This window comes from Paralichthys olivaceus, chromosome 4 (assembly GCF_024713975.1).
Source record: "Paralichthys olivaceus isolate ysfri-2021 chromosome 4, ASM2471397v2, whole genome shotgun sequence".
NCBI classification, from domain to species: Eukaryota; Metazoa; Chordata; class Actinopteri; order Pleuronectiformes; family Paralichthyidae; genus Paralichthys; species Paralichthys olivaceus.
In genome coordinates this window covers 20,725,068-20,743,456 of record NC_091096.1, presented here as the reverse complement: position 1 = coordinate 20,743,456, position 18,389 = coordinate 20,725,068, and the positions used below count along the sequence as shown (strand labels likewise).

The following is an 18,389-nucleotide window of genomic DNA, read 5'->3' as shown; positions in this document are numbered from 1 at the left end:
ATATGAGAAGCCGGGGCGGAATCATCACACACACACATTGACCCACCAGACCAGACCATTACCCATCAGCAGGTTAATGTAATGATAATATGGTACTTAGGTGGGAAAAGAACATAAACTGCATACTGCTGGTTTATAATCGTTACAGACTATTACTAACCCTGACCCTGAGGGTAAAGAGGTGACCTTTCCTAACATGGATATACGGATGACTCTTAATTCGAGTTACAGGCTTTGGATGCAGTGTAGGAATTCTATGAAATTGGATATCCGTGAGAACATCTTACAGAAACCAGATGAGATATGGAGCAGGGACACTGTTTAGCTGACCTGCAGCAATTTTAAAAACCACTGACTATGTTTCAGCTTTAAAAGCCACACAACTATGACAATACAAAATACATCAAAAATAAAATCTACAAGGAAAACAAATAGTAGATTCATTTAAACACACACCCCAAAGACACACTCTACCCCATTCAGACCTGGTAAACTGATGACACAAGTCAACAACATATACAACATATCTGGTCGTTTTAAGACTTTGAATGGAGAAATGTTACATATTGTATCTTTAACATGAATTAAATGTGTCCTCAACAGTTGCATTTCTGTTTATAAAGGTTATTGGATCTAGTAAAGTAATTCTTTGGACCACTTTGTTCTTCTCAGGAATTTGATGTCTGGACAGAGATATTTTGAACAATGAAGAGTTTTTTTTTTAAAAGAGGCACTAATATTCTTTCAAAAATACACCACAGTAGTCTATGCAAGGCCTTATTAGCCATTTTCAGACATGAACTCTGGAGTCACACACTCCTGATGTCCACAGAATTGGGTCCAGCTCAGCTCAGACGTGTTCATAACAATACAGAAATCTCTCTCTTGTTCAGGTGAGGGGTGGCGCAGCATGAAGACACAGGATATAACGTGTTGATTCTGCTGCAGAGATGTTTTTATTATCGACACTGGCGTCAGCTCTTATCACTGAAAGATCTCTTGACATCTTAGTCGCTGTCTTCTACATGTATATGGCCCAGATTTTTCATCCTGACATATTTTGCTTTCTTTTGTTCGTTTTTTTTTCATTTTTGCATCTGTCACCCACTCGCTCTCCTGCGGAGGATCTCCTGCTGTTTTCTCACATACTCTCATTCCATTCTCCAGAGTTTCAACTAGGGGATTGGCAGGAGAAACCCTGGGGAAAGTCTGAAGGCTCTTTCTTGGAAATTTGCGTTCACACTTAAGTCGTTTTCAGACATGACCTTTGTGTAAAATCCGGAGAATTAGCTATGGAGTTTACCCAGAGTTTTCCTTTCGCACATGCAGAACACAGCTGGAGGTTCTCTGCACAGATGCGTTTATGACAGCAACAAATCCTCTAGATTATTCAGGTGAGAGTACAGCAGGCAGAGACAGGAAGTGACATATTAACTCCTATGCAAATCAGGTGATCCTGTTTGCAGCACCCAGACACCGTTGTCAGCTTTTATCACCGCTAACTCTCGACATCTTTGTTGGTGTCTTCCACGTGTGTCACCACTTTTTCTCCGATAGATATTTGTTTTTTTTTATTTTTGTGTCTGTCATGCATAAGAAGCGTCATTAACCCCCCCACTCGCTCATGGTGAATCCAGTGGGGATCCCGTGCTTTGCTCACAGATCCACTTCTCCTGGATTTCTACAGACTGTACACTAGGAGGTCAGGCCAGATAAAGTCTGTAGAGACTGCGGAGCCTCTCACTGACATTTGTGTTCACACGTGCACCTCCTCTGGAGGAACAGTGGAGTCCAGTGCAGGTCTGAGAGCAGCTACTGTGTGACCGCTAGCTGTACCGCGGACCTGAGGTTGAAAACCACGGATCAGACTTCAACTTCCAACCACTGGATCGTTTTCACGAGTGTCTCTGAACACACACACAAACACACACACACACACACACACACACACACACACACACACACACACACACTGAAGTTAAATAAAGCTGGGACAGTGGTGTAAACAGTCTGGGGAGCATCGGGTTAAACTTCTACTCGGCCTGAGCTCAAGGAGGAGGAGGCGGAAGAGGTGTGCTTTGTTCCCTACACACACACGCATACACACACACACTCACTGGACTTTCGTTCAAATGGCGAGAACGCGCACAGTTCGGTGGAGAACCGGAGACTAAAGAAACAGGAGGCAGGAGAAACAAAGAGCCCGGTTCTTCTTTTTGTTTGGAAGCTGTGCTATGTGACCGCTGTTCCGCTTTTCTTTTCAGTCCACGAGGTAAACGTCTCCCAAACAGCAGCGATACAAACAACCAGCGAGTTTCCACCCGGAAACAGATGCGCATTGGAGCAGAGACTGCAGCCACCAACACCTGAGCTGAGAGGATCCAGGTGAGCAGGACACCGAGCTCACTGACACTGACATCCGTGATCCTGCAGATCCCCCTCTCTAAAGACACGCCACACTCTCCAGTGTGTGTTTTTAACCTGCAAACTAAACGGTTCTTTGGTGAAACACATGTATGCTTGTTTAAATATCACATTTGACCAGAATTCTAAAAGGAATCTACATGTATGGGTTGAACACGTAGACTGTTTATAAAGTTGAACACAGCTCATAACGCCACCTAGTGTTTCAAACCGTCTTGGACTTTGCAGGGCGGGTGCTTACATGGAGTCAACAGCTTGGGACGACTCCACGTCATGACCCTTAATTTATTTATGTTAAGGTTAACACTGGCTAGTCCTAGGTGGTCGCCCCCCCGCCACCAGCAACTACTTGACCCATGAACGTCTACCATTCAGAGACTTCCCACCATCCTCGTGTCCTCATGTCTTGCCTTCTTTGTTTCCTTGGTGATCAAGACCACATCTGTCAGTGCCAGCGGTTTAAACAGCTTGGGACGACCCTGGTCTTGGTCGACAGGAAACTCTGGACTTTATGCAACATTTGTGTCACAAAAGTGTGAGCGCTGCTGCTGGATTCATACTTTAAACCAAATGTACAAGGCTCCACCTTTAACCCATATAGATTTTTTGGGGGGGTTAGTCTCCTGGGGGTCTCTACCCTGCATGTCTCAGGACGCTGACTTGATCTTGATGTGTGTCTTTGCAGTGGTTGGTGCCACCAGGATGGGGAACAGCAGCAGTGACAGGTCCAGTGGAGGTCAGGGTGAAAGGTCATACAGAGATGGAGCGCAGGGAGGGAAGGAGGCACGTCCTAACATCCTGATGGACAGCACCGAGGACGCAGATCTGTTCCAGAGGGAAGACTCAAAGGTAAAATCCAGTGTTTATCATACACACATACTACCCACTCTATGTAATGATTAACCTATATGTCATATTTCTGGACCATCCATTACATTCAACAGCATTTGCATATTTATTATGAATTGCATATGATTGTAAACCATCATTTTGAGTTTGTTTATTGGTTGATTTGCATCTGATAGATGTTAAATGTTTAATAGTTTTTCATTTGCCCCATAAAGCTTGACCAAGACATTTTTCAAAATAATATTTTGGTACATTGAAAAATTTAAATTGTTTACCAACTTGAAAAATTGTGGCTAACATATTTAGCAAACAGTTTTGTATTAATCCAACTTACCAAGAACTCCCAAGAATTAAAATGAAGAATGTGCGTTACGTCTGTTCTCATTAGCTCAGGATAAACAAAATAATATGTATATCAGGAAACATACTATAAAACACACAACATAATCAAGGTAACTCAATCTTCAGCTCCCACCCTAGTCAGGAGTTGTGTGTGTGTTGTGGTGTAGATTCTGAAGTTGCTCTCATAAACATGGGAACAATACATTGATCCATGTTTTCCAGGCTCCACAGGAAATACAGGAGTTCCTGGCCTGGCAGCAGGACCTGGAGAGTGACAGCAAAAGTCCAACGCAGGACAGACCCACTGTGTTCAGGTGGGCGGGGGTCGCCAAGGAAGTCTTTGTGTCTGGCTCTTTTAACAACTGGGCCACCAAAATCCCACTCAACAGAAGGTACTTTGACTCACACATGGTAACATCTCGCATGGTTGAACCTGTTAACGAAGTTGGGACTCGTGGTTCTCTCTTTCAAACCCAGCCAGAAGAACTTTGTGGCTATCGTTGACCTTCCGGAGGGAGAGCACCAGTACAAGTTCTGTGTGGACGGTCAGTGGACTCTGGATCCGACTGGGGTGAGTGAGAAAACTACATTAACATTTTTGCAGTCACAACAAAAGCCTAGTGTACACCCGCATGTGTTGATATCAAATTTCTGTTTACACTGAGTCACAGGCTGTGATGACGTCTAAAACTGGAACAGTCAATAACGTTATCCAGGTGAAGAGAACCGACTTTGAAGTTTTTGATGCCCTCAGGATTGACTCAGAGGATTCTGTTGACATTTCAGGTACTGGTACCTGTATTCACTCATTAACCCTCAAGTGTCCTGAGCTATTTTAACAGTTTGTTGAATGCTTTTGAATTGGCCTTTATATACCACGTGAAAAATGTTTCCCATGCCATTGTTTGGTTCATTTTATATTGTATATCAACATTGGACTCAAAAATACACATGAAACATCAAGTCCCATAAGGAGAATTATGTGTTTTACTATAAAAACCACAGACATGCTCAACAAAACATTTTCAAAGTAGAAAATCTAAATGTAGTTGTAAATTGAACATATAACTGAAAGGTAATATAACATCAAGTAGTAGGTACCTATTTGAAATAAATAGCAGGTGTGCAGAGACTTTTTTTTCTTAGTACTAGAAAACACTTCAAAACTGTTTATATACTCAGTTAGACAAATGGGTACATCACAGTTTTTGCATTACAGAGTGAGGAGAGTTCCCAAATAATGCATATATAAAATATTAAAGGTCAAACTGAGACAAAATCTCACACGCTTTGTGTTTTCATGCTGTGGGCTTCATTTATTGGCAACATGTTGGAAACTATCACAGTCTGTCCACTTTTCTCCCATTGCTCTCTCCCGGCTCTCTGCTTCGTCTCCCTCGCCCCTCCCTAGTATCTTCAGCTTGTAGAGCAGCATCAATAGTTTCACACATTTTTTTTCTGCTTCTCAATATGACGAAAAATGAATGTGTGTAAAATATGGTTTTTAATTGTTTTCAAGTCAGCCATTTAGATTTTTTCTGAACAATGTCTGATTACTACTTACATAGCTTGTAGTCCTCAGTGACATTCACTAATGCTAGTGACATTTGCTCATCTGTGGACCCTTGGAAGGATTCTGTCTGCTTTATTTTTTTATGTGGGGCTGGATTAAAGAGAGTTATGTGATTGGTTCTTTCACAGACTTGTCCAGTTCCCCGCCCGGCCCCTACCAACAGGACGCATATGTGATCAAATCAGAGGACAAAATCAAACACCCTCCTATCTTACCTCCCCACCTGCTGCAAGTGCTGCTCAACAAGGACACAGGCATCTCTGTGAGTACAGGTTTCGTGTGGCAGTAGATGCTGGTCGTTATGACTCACACCAGTCCAGGAGCCTATTTTATTCAGTGAAATTCACCCTCTACTCTTATCTACTCTCAGTGTGACCCGACGCTACTTCCAGAGCCCAACCATGTGATGCTCAATCACCTGTACGCCCTCTCCATCAAGGTAACAAGTCCTTATAGAACATATTTGCTTTTTAATGTTGTCCCTCATAATAAAAACCTGGTGAAAATGATAGATCAACCCCCTCTGTCTCAGAGAGAATGCACATATCGGCACAGCTTTGGTTTTTATTTTGCTCACAATTGTTATTAAGCAGACATGCTCATGCTTAGGTTCATACATTTTGTGTTATTTACATTCTCTAATGTTCAGAAAACACCTCTTACACACCCACCATTCTGAGAAAACATGTCGTCCAACCAGGAAACTGTGCCAAAACGGTGCAAAACGTTTTGATATTGATCGTGGCCGTGGCTTTGTTCGGGGGCATGCCAGACTAGACGCTAGGTGTGCATTATGAAAAACGTTGAGTATTGAGATGTCCTGACATTCTTCTTGTCACACAACATCACAATGAGGCAGAGGTATCAGCCAAAGTACTGATGAGGCGTTCCAGGGGCATTTTTTTTGTTTTCGTGGGGGAGACGGGCTCCCTTTGGCCTTTAAGACTTTTTACATAAATCTTTATAATGCACTAGAGGAAAGGGATCATCTGAAAAACTCTTCTTTACCACTTAACTGTTAGCTTTAAGCTTTCTTCTGATCTTTGTGTTTCAGGACGGGGTGATGGTTCTCAGTGCAACCCACCGATACAAAAAGAAGTATGTGACCACTCTTCTGTACAAGCCAATATAACCCACAGAGCCATGATCCAGCCTCGTGTGTTAGAACAATCATTTGTCTACTTTTGTACACAGCTGTTACTGTGACTGTTGTCTTCTTTGTGAACCTAAATATCTTCCTGATATCATCTTAGACATCCTGTAATATTTTGAAAATGTGCTTATTGTAATAACTGTAGCCCAATGCTTCCATCGTTATGATGAGTCTGTGTCAAACAGAAGAAGAAGGAAAAACAAAGGGTCAAATGAAGTTTTCATTGTAACCTCAGATTTGTCAATAGATTGATGTGGATGTTGAAACTGGCTTTAGCTTCAAAAGCTAAACTATGACCTCTGCTACATAACATCTTCATATGTGAACAAACATGTGAGGAGACAAAGAGGATGAAATTCAACAGGATGGCATATTCTTTTTATTTTAAACTGACTCCTTTGCACAAGATCAGATGTGTTTTACATCAGGGTTTTATTTTAAAATGAGTGAGAAATTAAAATAAATTCAAAAGAAGATTTTTACAAATCCAGCGTTCTTTTTTTTGGGGGGGGGGGGGGGGTTGACAAGTTGCACAACTCAGTTGACACAGTGGACCTTGGAATCCAGGTTCTTGTTTTCAGGGTTGTATGTGCTCTGAGCGAAGCAGTGAGCCGCCACCCGATCACACTCGCACACAGCAGCCTGGCACTTGTTGTTGGTCGCTGTGGAGACGAGTTTATAACAAAAAGTCAAACATGTTTTAGCAATAGTTTGGTTTGGTTCTCCAGATGCCAGCGTGAAAGTGCTCCACAGGAGAGCATTTGTTTGTTGTGGACTTGTCTCAAGCTGGTTGTGTAATACCCATATATAGCTGTTTAATTACAGCTGCTAAATATACAGCACCTATACACAGCTCCAACTAAAGATGTCATTACACCTCACACCTGTTTACAGTGAATGACAAGATCCTAAGGTAAGGTAAGTACTGGATATGTAATATTTTATATACAATCTATGGGTATATCTGTATTTTAATTAAAACTTCAACCTATTCTTTGTGTAATTTTGACCAGTGCCATCCAAGAACTTTTCATATTTCATTTCATTTTAACATTTCATTAAGGAACAGCTAGTAGTAGATTAACAGTATGAAAGTGAAGTTTAAATGATGGTACCTGAGCAGGTCACTTGTTGGTTTGAGCAGGTGAAATCATAAAGCAGAACGTAAGGCAGGTCGGCGATGGCCGTGCACCCGGGCTTCTTTCTGCTCGCTTCGTAGCATTTGTCGTGAACCTTACAGCACCTATGGATACAGGAGGGAAAGGACCAGTGTGAAAAGAGTCTCTTTGTTTTAAAGATGATGACTGAAGTGATAATTATTGACGAATGTCTGCTCCCTACATGTCTAGTTCATCCCGAGGGGTTCCACTGCCGCCAAAGCCGCACCAGCAGCCATAATCGTTGTAGGCCAGGGGGTTAACAGTGGGCTGGGGGCACTGGATCATCTTCCCAAACTGCCATAATGCCTTGGGCAGCAGAGCACCGCTGGCTATACAAGCTGGTGGAGAAACAATAGATCAGGAGAAAATAAGTGTCCTGCTGCAAGAGATAGAAATATTATCGACTGAGCTGTGAGAAAAGTAATTCACACAGAATCAGCCTTTACAAATAGGATCTGGAACAGGCTGATATAGTTCAACTTCAGTCTTACCAGTGAGAAGCAGCAGCAGCAGAGGTGCCGTCACATTCATGGCTGCAGGAAAAAAAAACCCTCACACTGCTGCAGCCTGCCCTTATAGGATCTGAGGCATGAGAAAACCAGAGATAAGAGGGAAACAAGCGAGAGGTGGCTGTCAGCTGGATCATGTAATCAGCCTGTGAGACCTGTGTTTCAGTGGTGGAATCTAATCGCATGAACTCAATTGCTGTTATTACTTAAGCAGAAATTCCGGGAGTTGTATTTCAGCCAACTTAAATTCAAAAGCAAATATTTTCCTTCATTCAGCAACATTTATCCATCAGATTAAGTTACTATTTTACTTTACAGATTCAGATTTTATATACAAAACATATGCTTTGAAGATATGATGCATTTTTCTGAGATTGCACTACTAAAACAGGAAATTCTTAAATTGACGGATAACTGTGTTGGAATTGAAAGGATAATGAGTTTCAAATATCCTGGTCAACTTTTAGTCTGTAACCACAGTGTAGAATAAAATAATGTGAGTTCATCCACAGGAAACATGACACATCTAGTCTTATTCACCTTCTTGTGTTCTTCCCTCAAATCCTCATTTATTCTCCTCTCATTGGTTCATCAGGAAATAGACTAACTTTCCTTTTTCTTTTGATCTTTCCACATACGTTTTCTAATCAAATATTCCCTTCTCCATTTATTCCTGCTCACTCTGGACTCACTTGATTTAGCATTTTCCCTTTAGACAGAAGTTACATTTAACACACAGCTGTGTAAATAGCCAGCATTTGTTCGAGTTCCCATGACTTCTCCCTGCGGGCTGCTCATGCTGGATGCTCACGTCAACACAAAAGTAATCTATGCATAGTACAACATGATAAGTAAAAAATGGATATAAGCAGAATTTCCGTTTATATGCATATGTATTTGTATGCATACTGTATGAGCATATGTGTAAGTACACACTATACATGTGTACACATGACACAATGGAAAGAGTTTGTAAAACTCCTGGAGTCTCCTCTCGATGTCAACAGTCAGCGTTTAGCTTTAAGCTTCAGAGTCCACATCATTTCCTGCAAGATGCTCCTGGCCTGTGAGTACCCGGAGGCCTTTTTATTCTCCACTCTCATTTCTACTTTATGTGTGCATGTCTGACTGATCAGCGTCCCGGGTGCATTTGGATTTCATGTGATGCGGATATTGTGTCTCAGAAGTACCTCTGCGCTGCCCCTGGAAGCTGGCCGGTGCTGGACTACACTGATTATGGCTGTTACTGTGGGCTAGGAGGCTCTGGCACACCTGTGGATGAGCTTGACAGGTAAGAACTTGGGCACAGAAACACTCAAGCCTGTGTTATTCTGGATCAATTTAAAAACGTAAAAAAAATATAAAAGAAAGAGATTAGAAAAATATGCATACAAATTAAATGGCTTCCCTTAAATGGCTTCCCTGACACATACCACATCCTGCCCCTTTTCATGCTTCATCTGTCCAGTAGTTTTTGAGTAATCCTGCTAACTAACAAACAAACAAATGGACAGTGGTCAAAACATAAGCCCCTTGGTGGTAGTTATAATCCATGGATCTCAATGAAAGAATCAGATTGATATTTATAGGTGTGTATGTTATAAATTTGGAGCAGCTTAATTGAATTTAAGGGTACTGTTGGGTTTTGGTGGAGGTATGCGCTCTACTGAGTGCCATTCTGCACTGTGGATTTATAAAGTGGTTCTTTAATTCCTGGATTAAAGAATGTTCCTCAGTACAGTCCAATTTAAAGGCAGCTTTTGAAACACCTGTCTCTGAGCCATCCTGTCTTCACTCCAAGATAATAGGGCCAAGAGGAATTTTGTTTGTGCTTCTTGCTGCACAGAAATCCTTCATTCAAGCATTTTCTATAATTGAAAAGGCCACAGTGGTTCCAGCTTCCACCATGTGAATATTTGCTGGTTTTATTCCTCCTCTAAATTGTTGGGTGTAGGACTAATCTTCAGACATTTGGAGAAATCCCCTTGGATTCTGGAAAATTGCGATGGCCACTTGTCAGTATGCTTTTCTGTTTTTTTACTAAATTACAAAACAATTAATTGGCAAACTGAAACAAAGTGATCGGTAGGAGCAACCTATGGCAATTTAAAGCCTTTCAAGATTAAAGTTTGAAATTTAAAAATTGCTGTTGTCTCTATACTTTGTGCTTGTTATAGATGCTGTTGCCTTGCAGCACGGAGATTGCCAGCCCATCGTGGACAACCCTTACACTGAAACATACAGCTACATCTGAGGCAAGACTGTCACCTGTCTGAGTGTGTCTTCAACATCAATATTGTCTTTAACTATGGCAACTTTCATCTACTATCTATTGTGGTTTCTGTTATTATTTTCCAACTGGGCCTTTGGAAAACAAGGATTTAATTGTCCATTATTATAGTGTATATAGCAAATTCTTATAATTCTGTGTCTCTCTTCGGATGACAGCTGACAACAGTCCCTGTAAGAACTTCATCTGTAAGTGTAACAGGAAAGCTGCCATGTGCTTTGCCAGCGCAGATTATAATGAAAGAAACGCTCGCCTTCCCAGTGACCACTGCAAGTCGGCTGAGTGATGCAGGGATGCACAGTGAAACTCACCAGCACTTAGGATTGTGTAAATACTGTAGCTATTTCCATGAAATTTTGTGCAGAGGTGAAGCATGACTTAAGGAAGAACTCATTTAATTTCCAAGGGACCTTAAGGAGCTTTACATGTTTTGGTGGTAAAGTAGCCAATCAGCCTAGGTGGAGGTAAGCACCCTCTGAATACCCTTCTAATGTGTTTGCCTGTCTTATTTAGAAGGATTTAGTAAATATTACAGCAAAAATTGGTGTGTTGTGTGTTTCTGTGCACAGGTTCTTTAGCTGCCAAGCTCATCAACAGGTTTGCCAGAGCCTCCTTGCCCACAGTAGCAAGTTTAGGGTACATATTATTTTATTTGAGTCCCATTTTGTTTTGGGGTTATTTTCAGATTTCTTCTTACAGTTATTGATATAGTTAAGAGTGACGGCAAAATAGGTTTACGAAATAAAATAGAGGACAACTAAACCTCACCAGCTCCTCCTTCTGCTCGACATTGCTCCTTGGCTTTGCTCCAGGTCACGGCCATGGTGGACAGCAGGTAGCAGCTTCTCTCGAAAGATGCCTGTCCATTCCAACATGTTCCTGGTTTGATGAAGATTGAGTAGAGTCAGATTGTCTTTGTGAAATAAACCCCCACTGAATTTGACTGATATTGCAGTATTTCGTTTTTACCTCTAACTCTCACCAAATGTGATTTGCGGATTAACCAGGTAGAATGAACACCGTTTTCTCTCTCTGCACACAACATCCAGCACACAAACAATACAAAGTGACAGTATATAACTGTTTGAGGAGTAATGGCGAGGAATAATTCTGAAGTAACTCCGGCACTAGTTTGAACTATTATGAGAGTTTGTGTCTGTAGTTCTCAGCCTCGCCGCTGGGGGGTAGCAGAGCTGTCGAGCCTGTCCTCCACGTGACACTCACATACAAACCTCTTCCGGTCGCACGGCTCTCAGAGAGGAAAATGGCGGCTCTGGGACGCGTCTACAAAGCCGTGCTGAGGTCTTCTTCGACCCAGACCCGGCGTCAGCTTTCTGCGTCTGCCGGCGATGGACATGGCGCTTTAGGTAACTATAGCAACCCGTTAAAAGTGGTCTCTCGTGGAATTGATCTCGTGTTGTGACGGTGACCTTGCCGGGCTAACGTTAGCTGTGTGAGCATTAGCTTAACATCCTTGAGCGGGTATCTGCCAAAGGCATCCACTGTGTAACGTGGGGTCTGTTTTCATTCCAGCATCCACGTTTAAAGACTAAACGTAACAGTTGACTGTTATATATTTATTGACTTGGCTTTGTAACGCCACAGTGTCACGAACAGCACGTCCGGTTAGTTCAAGAGCAACTGCAGCCATGTCTATGGCTCTGATGTCACCTAGGAATGGTGTAGTATCTAATAACTGTAATAAATAACACGTAGTTCACACAACTACTGGAAAAGTAAGAGGTAAGAATTCTGCTCAACATACGAGTAAACACTGTGGAGAGGAAAACCACGTCGGTATCATCAGGAGTCACTGTCATTAAAACAAACGAAGTGTATAATCGTCATGTTTTATTTCTCAGTTTATAAAATTTTTAAATGAGAAAGAACAATAAGTAGAGGTAAACTGAAAGGACTGTTTGTATGATTACTTTCGAATCTGAACGTGATAATTTTACTCTTGTTCAAACTAATAACATGCAGGAAGTGACAAACTCATGAATCTTAAAGACAAATCAAAAGGGTTTAACAGTCTCCTTATTCACCAGCACGCTGAGGTGCCGTGGTATGACCTCAAATTAAACTGTCTTATATGTGTTTTAAGTAGTTTTTTGTGGAAACTCGATCAAGTCTTGATCAGAGGGCAACCAGCTGCATGCAAACAATGATGTCAGCATTTGCTTTAAAGGACACCCTGGCTGTGTCTCGATTCAGGGTCTGCATCCTTCAGAGGTTAAATCTTAAGACCGATTGCACGCAAAGGAAGCAGTCTTTGTGGTCAGCCAAATTAAATTCAAGTTATTATTACTATTTATCATGTATAGTTGCAAATATTCTGTTGGCATTTGCTTGTAGTATTCCACATTTTCACATTGCTCATCTGATGCTCTTCATTTCTTTGTTTGTTAAATGTATCATTGTGTTTCTCTTCTAGCTGAGAAATGGAGGATGCTCAGTTTCCTGATTGCTGTTCCTGGTGTTGCGGTGTGCATGTTGAACACATTCCTGAAACAGCAGCACCATAGCGAGGAACACCCGGAATTCATCCCTTACTCCCACCTTCGCATTCGCACCAAGGTCTGACTTTGTTCTTCAAGTAATTCACGTTTTAAAATGTCTGTCTCAAATGCCACATCCCAATTTGTATTCAATTATATGTTGTCTGATTGTTTTTATCCCCACAGGCCTTTCCTTGGGGAGATGGCAAGAAAAGCCTTTTTCACAACCCCCATGTGAATGCCCTTCCTGATGGCTATGAGGATGATCATGAATGAAGCTTCCCTCCAGATCTCACAACAGGGACCAGTCCCTCAGCATTTGTTACTGGACCACACACATTCAGTTTACTTTTGTTTGTTTTTTCTGCTATACCTCTTTGCTCTCAACATTGGGCACCAAACCAACACTTTGGTTTTATCTGGACCATTAAACAAAATGTCCACTTGAACTGAATTAACTTAAATAAATAAAGTAACAATTATTACCTAATTTTCATGGTTTGTCTTTTTGTCAATGTGATGTTGTTTGTATTCAAGGTTTTTCAATTACTGAGTAAGCTTGAATATCCACATATGTAAATAATAAAACTACTAAATTTAATTTATTTGCTTCATTTTTGCCGTTGTGGTATTGTCCATGCAGACTGATGGCTCATACAGGAAGAGATATAATAATTGAGCCAATGTTAGTGTTATAAACAACTTTGCTTTCTCTGCTCTGAGTCAAAATATCTGCTGTGAAAATAAGCCTGGGCACTAGTGTATGGCTCAACAGGAATAACTACAGTATAACATTAGCTCTCATCGGATGATGAATTAGCCTCTGGGGTCAATTGCCAATATTATGTGGCCTCTAGTGCAAACAGTGGATATCTGAGCAAAGACTTTACACTGTTTACAGCCTGACTAGTTTCTTTTATCACGCAAGTCAAACACTTCCTTACACGAAATATGAACAGTGATAACTTTTTGTAGGTGTCCAGATGCAATTTTTGGCTAATTGCTATTAACAGCTATTTGCATATGAATGCACAAAACACTGAGCCTGATGCCTTTCTGTCAATGTGTTTTATGCTCTCTGGCTCTCCATGCGGATTGTTTATCTGCGGGCAACAAAAGCGTGCTCAAATGTGATAGGTCAAATGAGAAATGGAAACCAGAAGGCTCCTGATCCCCAAATCTTGTCCCTTGCTTCCAAATTACACATTCACATGCAGAATCTGTTTATAGACATTCAACCAAATACTACTGAAATAAACTGAAACAGATATTTATTGGCATAATGCAAAAAAAAAAAAACAAGTTAATTAAGTGGAAAGCACCACACATCAGATATTGTGTGTTGACATTGAAGACAAAATTTGGGTGTTTCCTGTTGAATTGTTTAGTTGTGTCCTTATCTGTTTCCCCCCCACAATAATTCAATTCTTTTGCAGCAAATTCCACAGGTGGACCATGTTTTTTCTTTTTTAATATGAGAAAAAAGACATCAAAGTCAGCAAAGTTGAGGACAAAGGTGATCGGGTCTTTCCTGTCAGGGCTCCATCTGTGTGGAACAATCTCCCCTCTTTCCTCATCTGTAACTTAAACATATTGCTGTGTGATCTTAATGATTCTCCTTATTGTTTGCTTTTTCTAACTGTCTCCTCTTGTTTGCCTTCAATGTTTTATTTTTAACTCGTAAAGCACCTCGTACCAACGTTTTGAAAGGCGCTATATTAATACGGTTTATTCTGTTGTTGATATATTTAGTGGTAAAGAATGAAATCTAGCGTCATTAGATTTATAACGGAGTCAGTGTTGTAGTTCTCGTGGTGCATCTGTTTATCTTGTCTGCTTCGGAACTGTTACGTGTGACTCGCGCTGAGCTACAGACTCCACCTCCTTCACGTGAACGCGCCATTAGCCGAATTAGAAAATCCTGGGTTAACAAAGCTCCCCGATTAAACCGATATCCCGCTTCTTGACACCGGCTACCCCCCTCCCGGCTCCGGAGCTTCGACATCCCTCAGTGTAGTGGTGCATCTCGTTCCATGCTGTCGCGTCGATTCAGCTCGGGCTTGTTTGGTTTCTCCACCGCGGATCAGGATTTGATCATTCAATCCAGCACTGAAACATCTCGGATAACTGCGCGCTCCCGCTTCGCTATACAGGGGATACCAATCGCACGTCGAAACCCGGATCGCAGGTCATGAACATGAGCACGATCGGAGGTGAGGAGACCTTATTCCAGATCCAAGAACGTTATAAACTACACACAAACAACAGTGGACTTATATGTACATTTTATATATTTGTTTCTATAGTTCCAGATTTCCATATGATGAAAAAACACGAGAGGGCACATTTCTTCAGCTCCAAGGAGCAGGAGCTGATTTTGAAGTTGTATGAAGAAGAGAGGGAGATACTGACAGCTAAATCCAACACCACCAGCGCCTCCAAGCTGAGAGAGGAGGCCTGGCAGAGAATTGCTGATAAAATAAACGTGTAAGAACAATGTCACCAGTTTAATTCAATTCATTATAGAAGTCAACCCCTCCCAACCCTTGCATTCAAAATAAAAATGTTCTTTATGATTCACAGGGTGTCGGACAGTGGCTACAAAAGGACATGGCAGCAAGTCAAGATTAAACACAAAAACATTGTACAATCAGGTAATATTGCAAACAATGGTGGAGCATTTACTCAAGCATTGGATGTTGGAGACACCATCTCAGCATTTTAAGTGAAACTCAAAATGTTCCTTTTTGATCAAGTCTATAGTTAGTGCTGGATCAGGTGAGTCCTGAACCATCACTTAGTTATGCTGCTATAGGTCTAGACTGCTGGGGGAACTCCCATCATGCACTGAGCACTTCTCCACTTCTCTCTGTCTCTCTGCCCCCCCACACTCATTTATTTATTTTCATACATGTCAATAACTATGTCACTTTTTTCTCCCATAGTCCCTCTCTCTCTTTCTCTATCTCATTGCAGATATCTCTGACCCGGGACCTGCAGGACAACAACTATTATTAACAACAACACTTCTGTAATTAATTATTATATGAACTGTGACTGTTATCATCATTAATCAATAACTCTTTACACTGTTATTGTTTACATTTTAACTAGTCAGATCTGATACCTGATGGTGCACAAGTGTTCTCGGTCTCTCTCGCCTCTCTCTCTCCCCCTCCTCCCCCTCCTCCCCCTCCCCATTATCTCTCTCTCTTCTCTCCCCTCTTTTCCACCCATCTCTCCTCTCCACCCCTTTTTTCTTTGCTCACCCCCACCGGTCGAGGCAGATGACCGCCCACATTGAGTCTGGTTCTAGAGGTTTCTCCCTGTTAATGAGGGAGTTTTTCCTCTCCACAGCCGCCAAATTGCTGCTCATTGTGGTAACTGTTGGGTTTCTCTATTTTAATAAAATTTTAAGGTCTTGACCTTCTATGTAAAGTGCCTTGAGATAATGTATATTATGATTCGGCGCTATACAAATAAAATTTGAATTGAATATTTTTACATTGATATTGTACTTTCAAGTCAAATATTATTATTAAACATGCTAGTTATTTTTCATGATAAGCAAAATATAATTTCTCAGAATATAATGTACTGTTATAGACTACCCAACATTGTAAAAATCTATTAAATTAGTCCCTCCTCCACCTAGTCTACTGAACCATTATATTGCTCCTTCCACATCGATGGATCAGCACCATTGACCCTGTATCACAATGTAGCTTTGTGCCACTCTGTTGCATGATGGCCATGTGTTATGACTAAGTTTACATTTTCTAGCACTTAAATGTCTGGCCGAATGTTTTACCTTACGGATTTATCTTCCTGCAGCAAAAAGAAGAAGGGTTGAGCTGATGCGGAATCATCAGGAGGATTCAGCGACCCTGTCACTGACCTCTGCTGAGGATGATATGCTGCAGCACAAAGACAACAGACTGAGAGTTGAGGTCTTCCCTGGGGCTGCCTGTATTGACCCACTGACTGGATCTGACAGCTCTTTTATTAGCAGTAGGTGTAGTTCTCCTCATAAAAACCTTTGTGGAATCTTTCACATAGCTTTATTTAATATTGGCCCCCTCTGCTACAGTGTCAGGCCATCCTGTGCTCCTACTGCCTGTTACAAAGACTGAACCAGAGAGCTTGAGCAGTGATGAGACAGACATCAGTGATGCACATTTTGAGGAGGTAAATGCTTCTAAAAGGTGCATTTTTTAGCCATTTGTGTCTTACTGCTTAACATATGGACTCCTTTTTCTGGTAGGACTTGCATAGTAGCAGCTTTCAGGAAAGGTCCAACTCAGCATGTGCTACAAGGGGTGGCCGAGATGCAGAGGTGAATTAAATGTGTCAGTAGTGGGGCAAAGGAAATATGACATTGTGGTCACATGTGTTTTTTTAAATTTCTTTTGCAGAGGCAGACAGAAGACATAAGGGCCCTTTACTGCAGCTACCTCAAAAAAGAGATGGAGAACCGTGACCAACAGATGGCATACAGAGCACTTAAAATGAGGAAGTTGGAAAAAGAAATATTATTACTTGATAAGCAGCTGGGGTGACAATGTAAAGAAATGCAAGTGGTTTTATCCTATTATTATAATATTAGTTCAGATGTTATCAATAAATTACTTCAGTGTCATAATATACAACACAGTTACAACTTTGGCAGCAATATCTGTTTTCTGACAACTTGACAAATTTGGTTGGTGAGGTTTCCAACATGACAGACCCTTCCTTATTGTTGAAATATTGCACTTCTAAGTGTACACATACAGCAGCAAGTCAGGTATCTATTTCAATCCTCAGACTGAGGCTGTGTTGAAATGTTTTCTTTAACTACCCAAAGATCATATCAATCCGAGCACTGTCTTTGTAGGTGTTGGCCCAAAGTGGGCTTGAGGTCCATTTAGGGTTCAGGGAAGGGTCATAACTGAAGACTTCTAAACGGAGCCACTGTGGAGCTGCAGCATAACTCTGTGGCCCAAGAAGACTCATCATTATAAACTGAAGAGCACTGACACACCTTTGGTCATGGACTTGAAGCAGCAAAAAAAACAATGTTCATCTATACAAATAAACCTGAGCTGAGGTTCTGATAATCCTGTGCTGCTGTCATCTTCATTTATTGCTTATTTTAGAGGCCTTTTTCATACAGTCAGTATAGTTTGGGCTAGCTAACTTGTTTTTGTTGCATTCAGCATGGACTACTTCAACCTTTTGCATTAGCGATGGCATTACTGCTCTAAGGAATGACACTATGCTGCCTGTACATTTATGCTGCAGAGGATCTGTCTTTTATTATGAATACTTGTGATTTGCTGTTCTATTTGTTAAAATTTTGTATGTACTGACTTCAGTACAGAATAGTTAGTAAAATGTTAAACATGGTGATGTGATAGTTCTCTTTGTTAAATGTTTGTAATATTATCCAGAAAGTGCTTAAAGAGATACTGGATACTGGATACTGGTTTTGTTGAGTTATAAGATAGATTATATGACTTTTCTTTGATGAAACATATTAATGCTGGTTTTAATATCACATTTATTACCATATTGCCAAATCTACATATATGGATTGAACATGGCCCATA

General features: G+C 41.1%; 5 protein-coding genes across 7 annotated transcripts; 4 read left to right on the top strand and 1 right to left on the bottom strand.

Annotated features, from left to right (window-relative positions):
• Positions 1-1,839: 1,839 nt before the first annotated feature.
• prkab1b (protein kinase, AMP-activated, beta 1 non-catalytic subunit, b) lies at positions 1,840-6,827 on the top strand. 2 transcript variants are annotated; one of them, XM_020093832.2, is made up of 9 exons: positions 1,840-2,071; positions 2,265-2,385; positions 3,110-3,273; positions 3,838-4,007; positions 4,093-4,186; positions 4,287-4,401; positions 5,317-5,450; positions 5,559-5,627; positions 6,243-6,827. In XM_020093832.2, the coding sequence occupies exons 3-9, from the start codon at positions 3,127-3,129 to the stop codon at positions 6,318-6,320; spliced, it is 807 nt and encodes a 268-aa protein (XP_019949391.1). In that variant the 5' UTR covers positions 1,840-2,071; positions 2,265-2,385; positions 3,110-3,126; the 3' UTR covers positions 6,321-6,827. The 2 variants fall into 2 exon arrangements, with proteins under 2 accessions (XP_019949391.1, XP_019949390.1); XM_020093831.2 differs by lacking the exon at positions 1,840-2,071 and having other exon boundaries at positions 2,074-2,385.
• A 25-nt stretch (positions 6,828-6,852) lies between these two features.
• Positions 6,853-11,315, bottom strand: LOC109633769 (phospholipase A2, group IB (pancreas)). 2 transcript variants are annotated; one of them, XM_069524165.1, is made up of 6 exons: positions 11,270-11,315; positions 11,069-11,179; positions 7,993-8,083; positions 7,683-7,839; positions 7,457-7,584; positions 6,853-7,003 (listed from the first exon to the last, which is right to left on the bottom strand). In XM_069524165.1, the coding sequence occupies exons 3-6, from the start codon at positions 8,030-8,032 to the stop codon at positions 6,879-6,881; spliced, it is 450 nt and encodes a 149-aa protein (XP_069380266.1). In that variant the 5' UTR covers positions 8,033-8,083; positions 11,069-11,179; positions 11,270-11,315; the 3' UTR covers positions 6,853-6,878. The 2 variants fall into 2 exon arrangements, with proteins under 2 accessions (XP_069380266.1, XP_019949393.2); XM_020093834.2 differs by lacking the exons at positions 11,069-11,179; positions 11,270-11,315 and adding an exon at positions 9,201-9,216.
• LOC138407392 (phospholipase A2-like) lies at positions 9,010-10,721 on the top strand. Its single transcript, XM_069523057.1, has 3 exons — positions 9,010-9,303; positions 10,188-10,253; positions 10,447-10,721. Exons 1-3 carry the CDS (start codon positions 9,123-9,125, stop codon positions 10,584-10,586), a joined length of 387 nt encoding a protein of 128 aa, XP_069379158.1. The 5' UTR covers positions 9,010-9,122; the 3' UTR covers positions 10,587-10,721.
• Positions 11,316-11,475: 160 nt separating the features above from the next.
• Positions 11,476-13,288, top strand: cox6a1 (cytochrome c oxidase subunit 6A1). The gene is made up of 3 exons (XM_020093690.2): positions 11,476-11,667; positions 12,735-12,877; positions 12,985-13,288. Exons 1-3 carry the CDS (start codon positions 11,565-11,567, stop codon positions 13,072-13,074), a joined length of 336 nt encoding a protein of 111 aa, XP_019949249.1. The 5' UTR covers positions 11,476-11,564; the 3' UTR covers positions 13,075-13,288.
• Positions 13,289-14,679: 1,391 nt separating this feature from the next.
• On the top strand, positions 14,680-17,902 carry LOC109633687 (uncharacterized). The gene is made up of 7 exons (XM_020093715.2): positions 14,680-15,011; positions 15,105-15,285; positions 15,382-15,452; positions 16,633-16,809; positions 16,889-16,986; positions 17,063-17,134; positions 17,214-17,902. The coding sequence occupies exons 1-7, from the start codon at positions 14,990-14,992 to the stop codon at positions 17,355-17,357; spliced, it is 765 nt and encodes a 254-aa protein (XP_019949274.1). The 5' UTR covers positions 14,680-14,989; the 3' UTR covers positions 17,358-17,902.
• Positions 17,903-18,389: the final 487 nt, after the last annotated feature.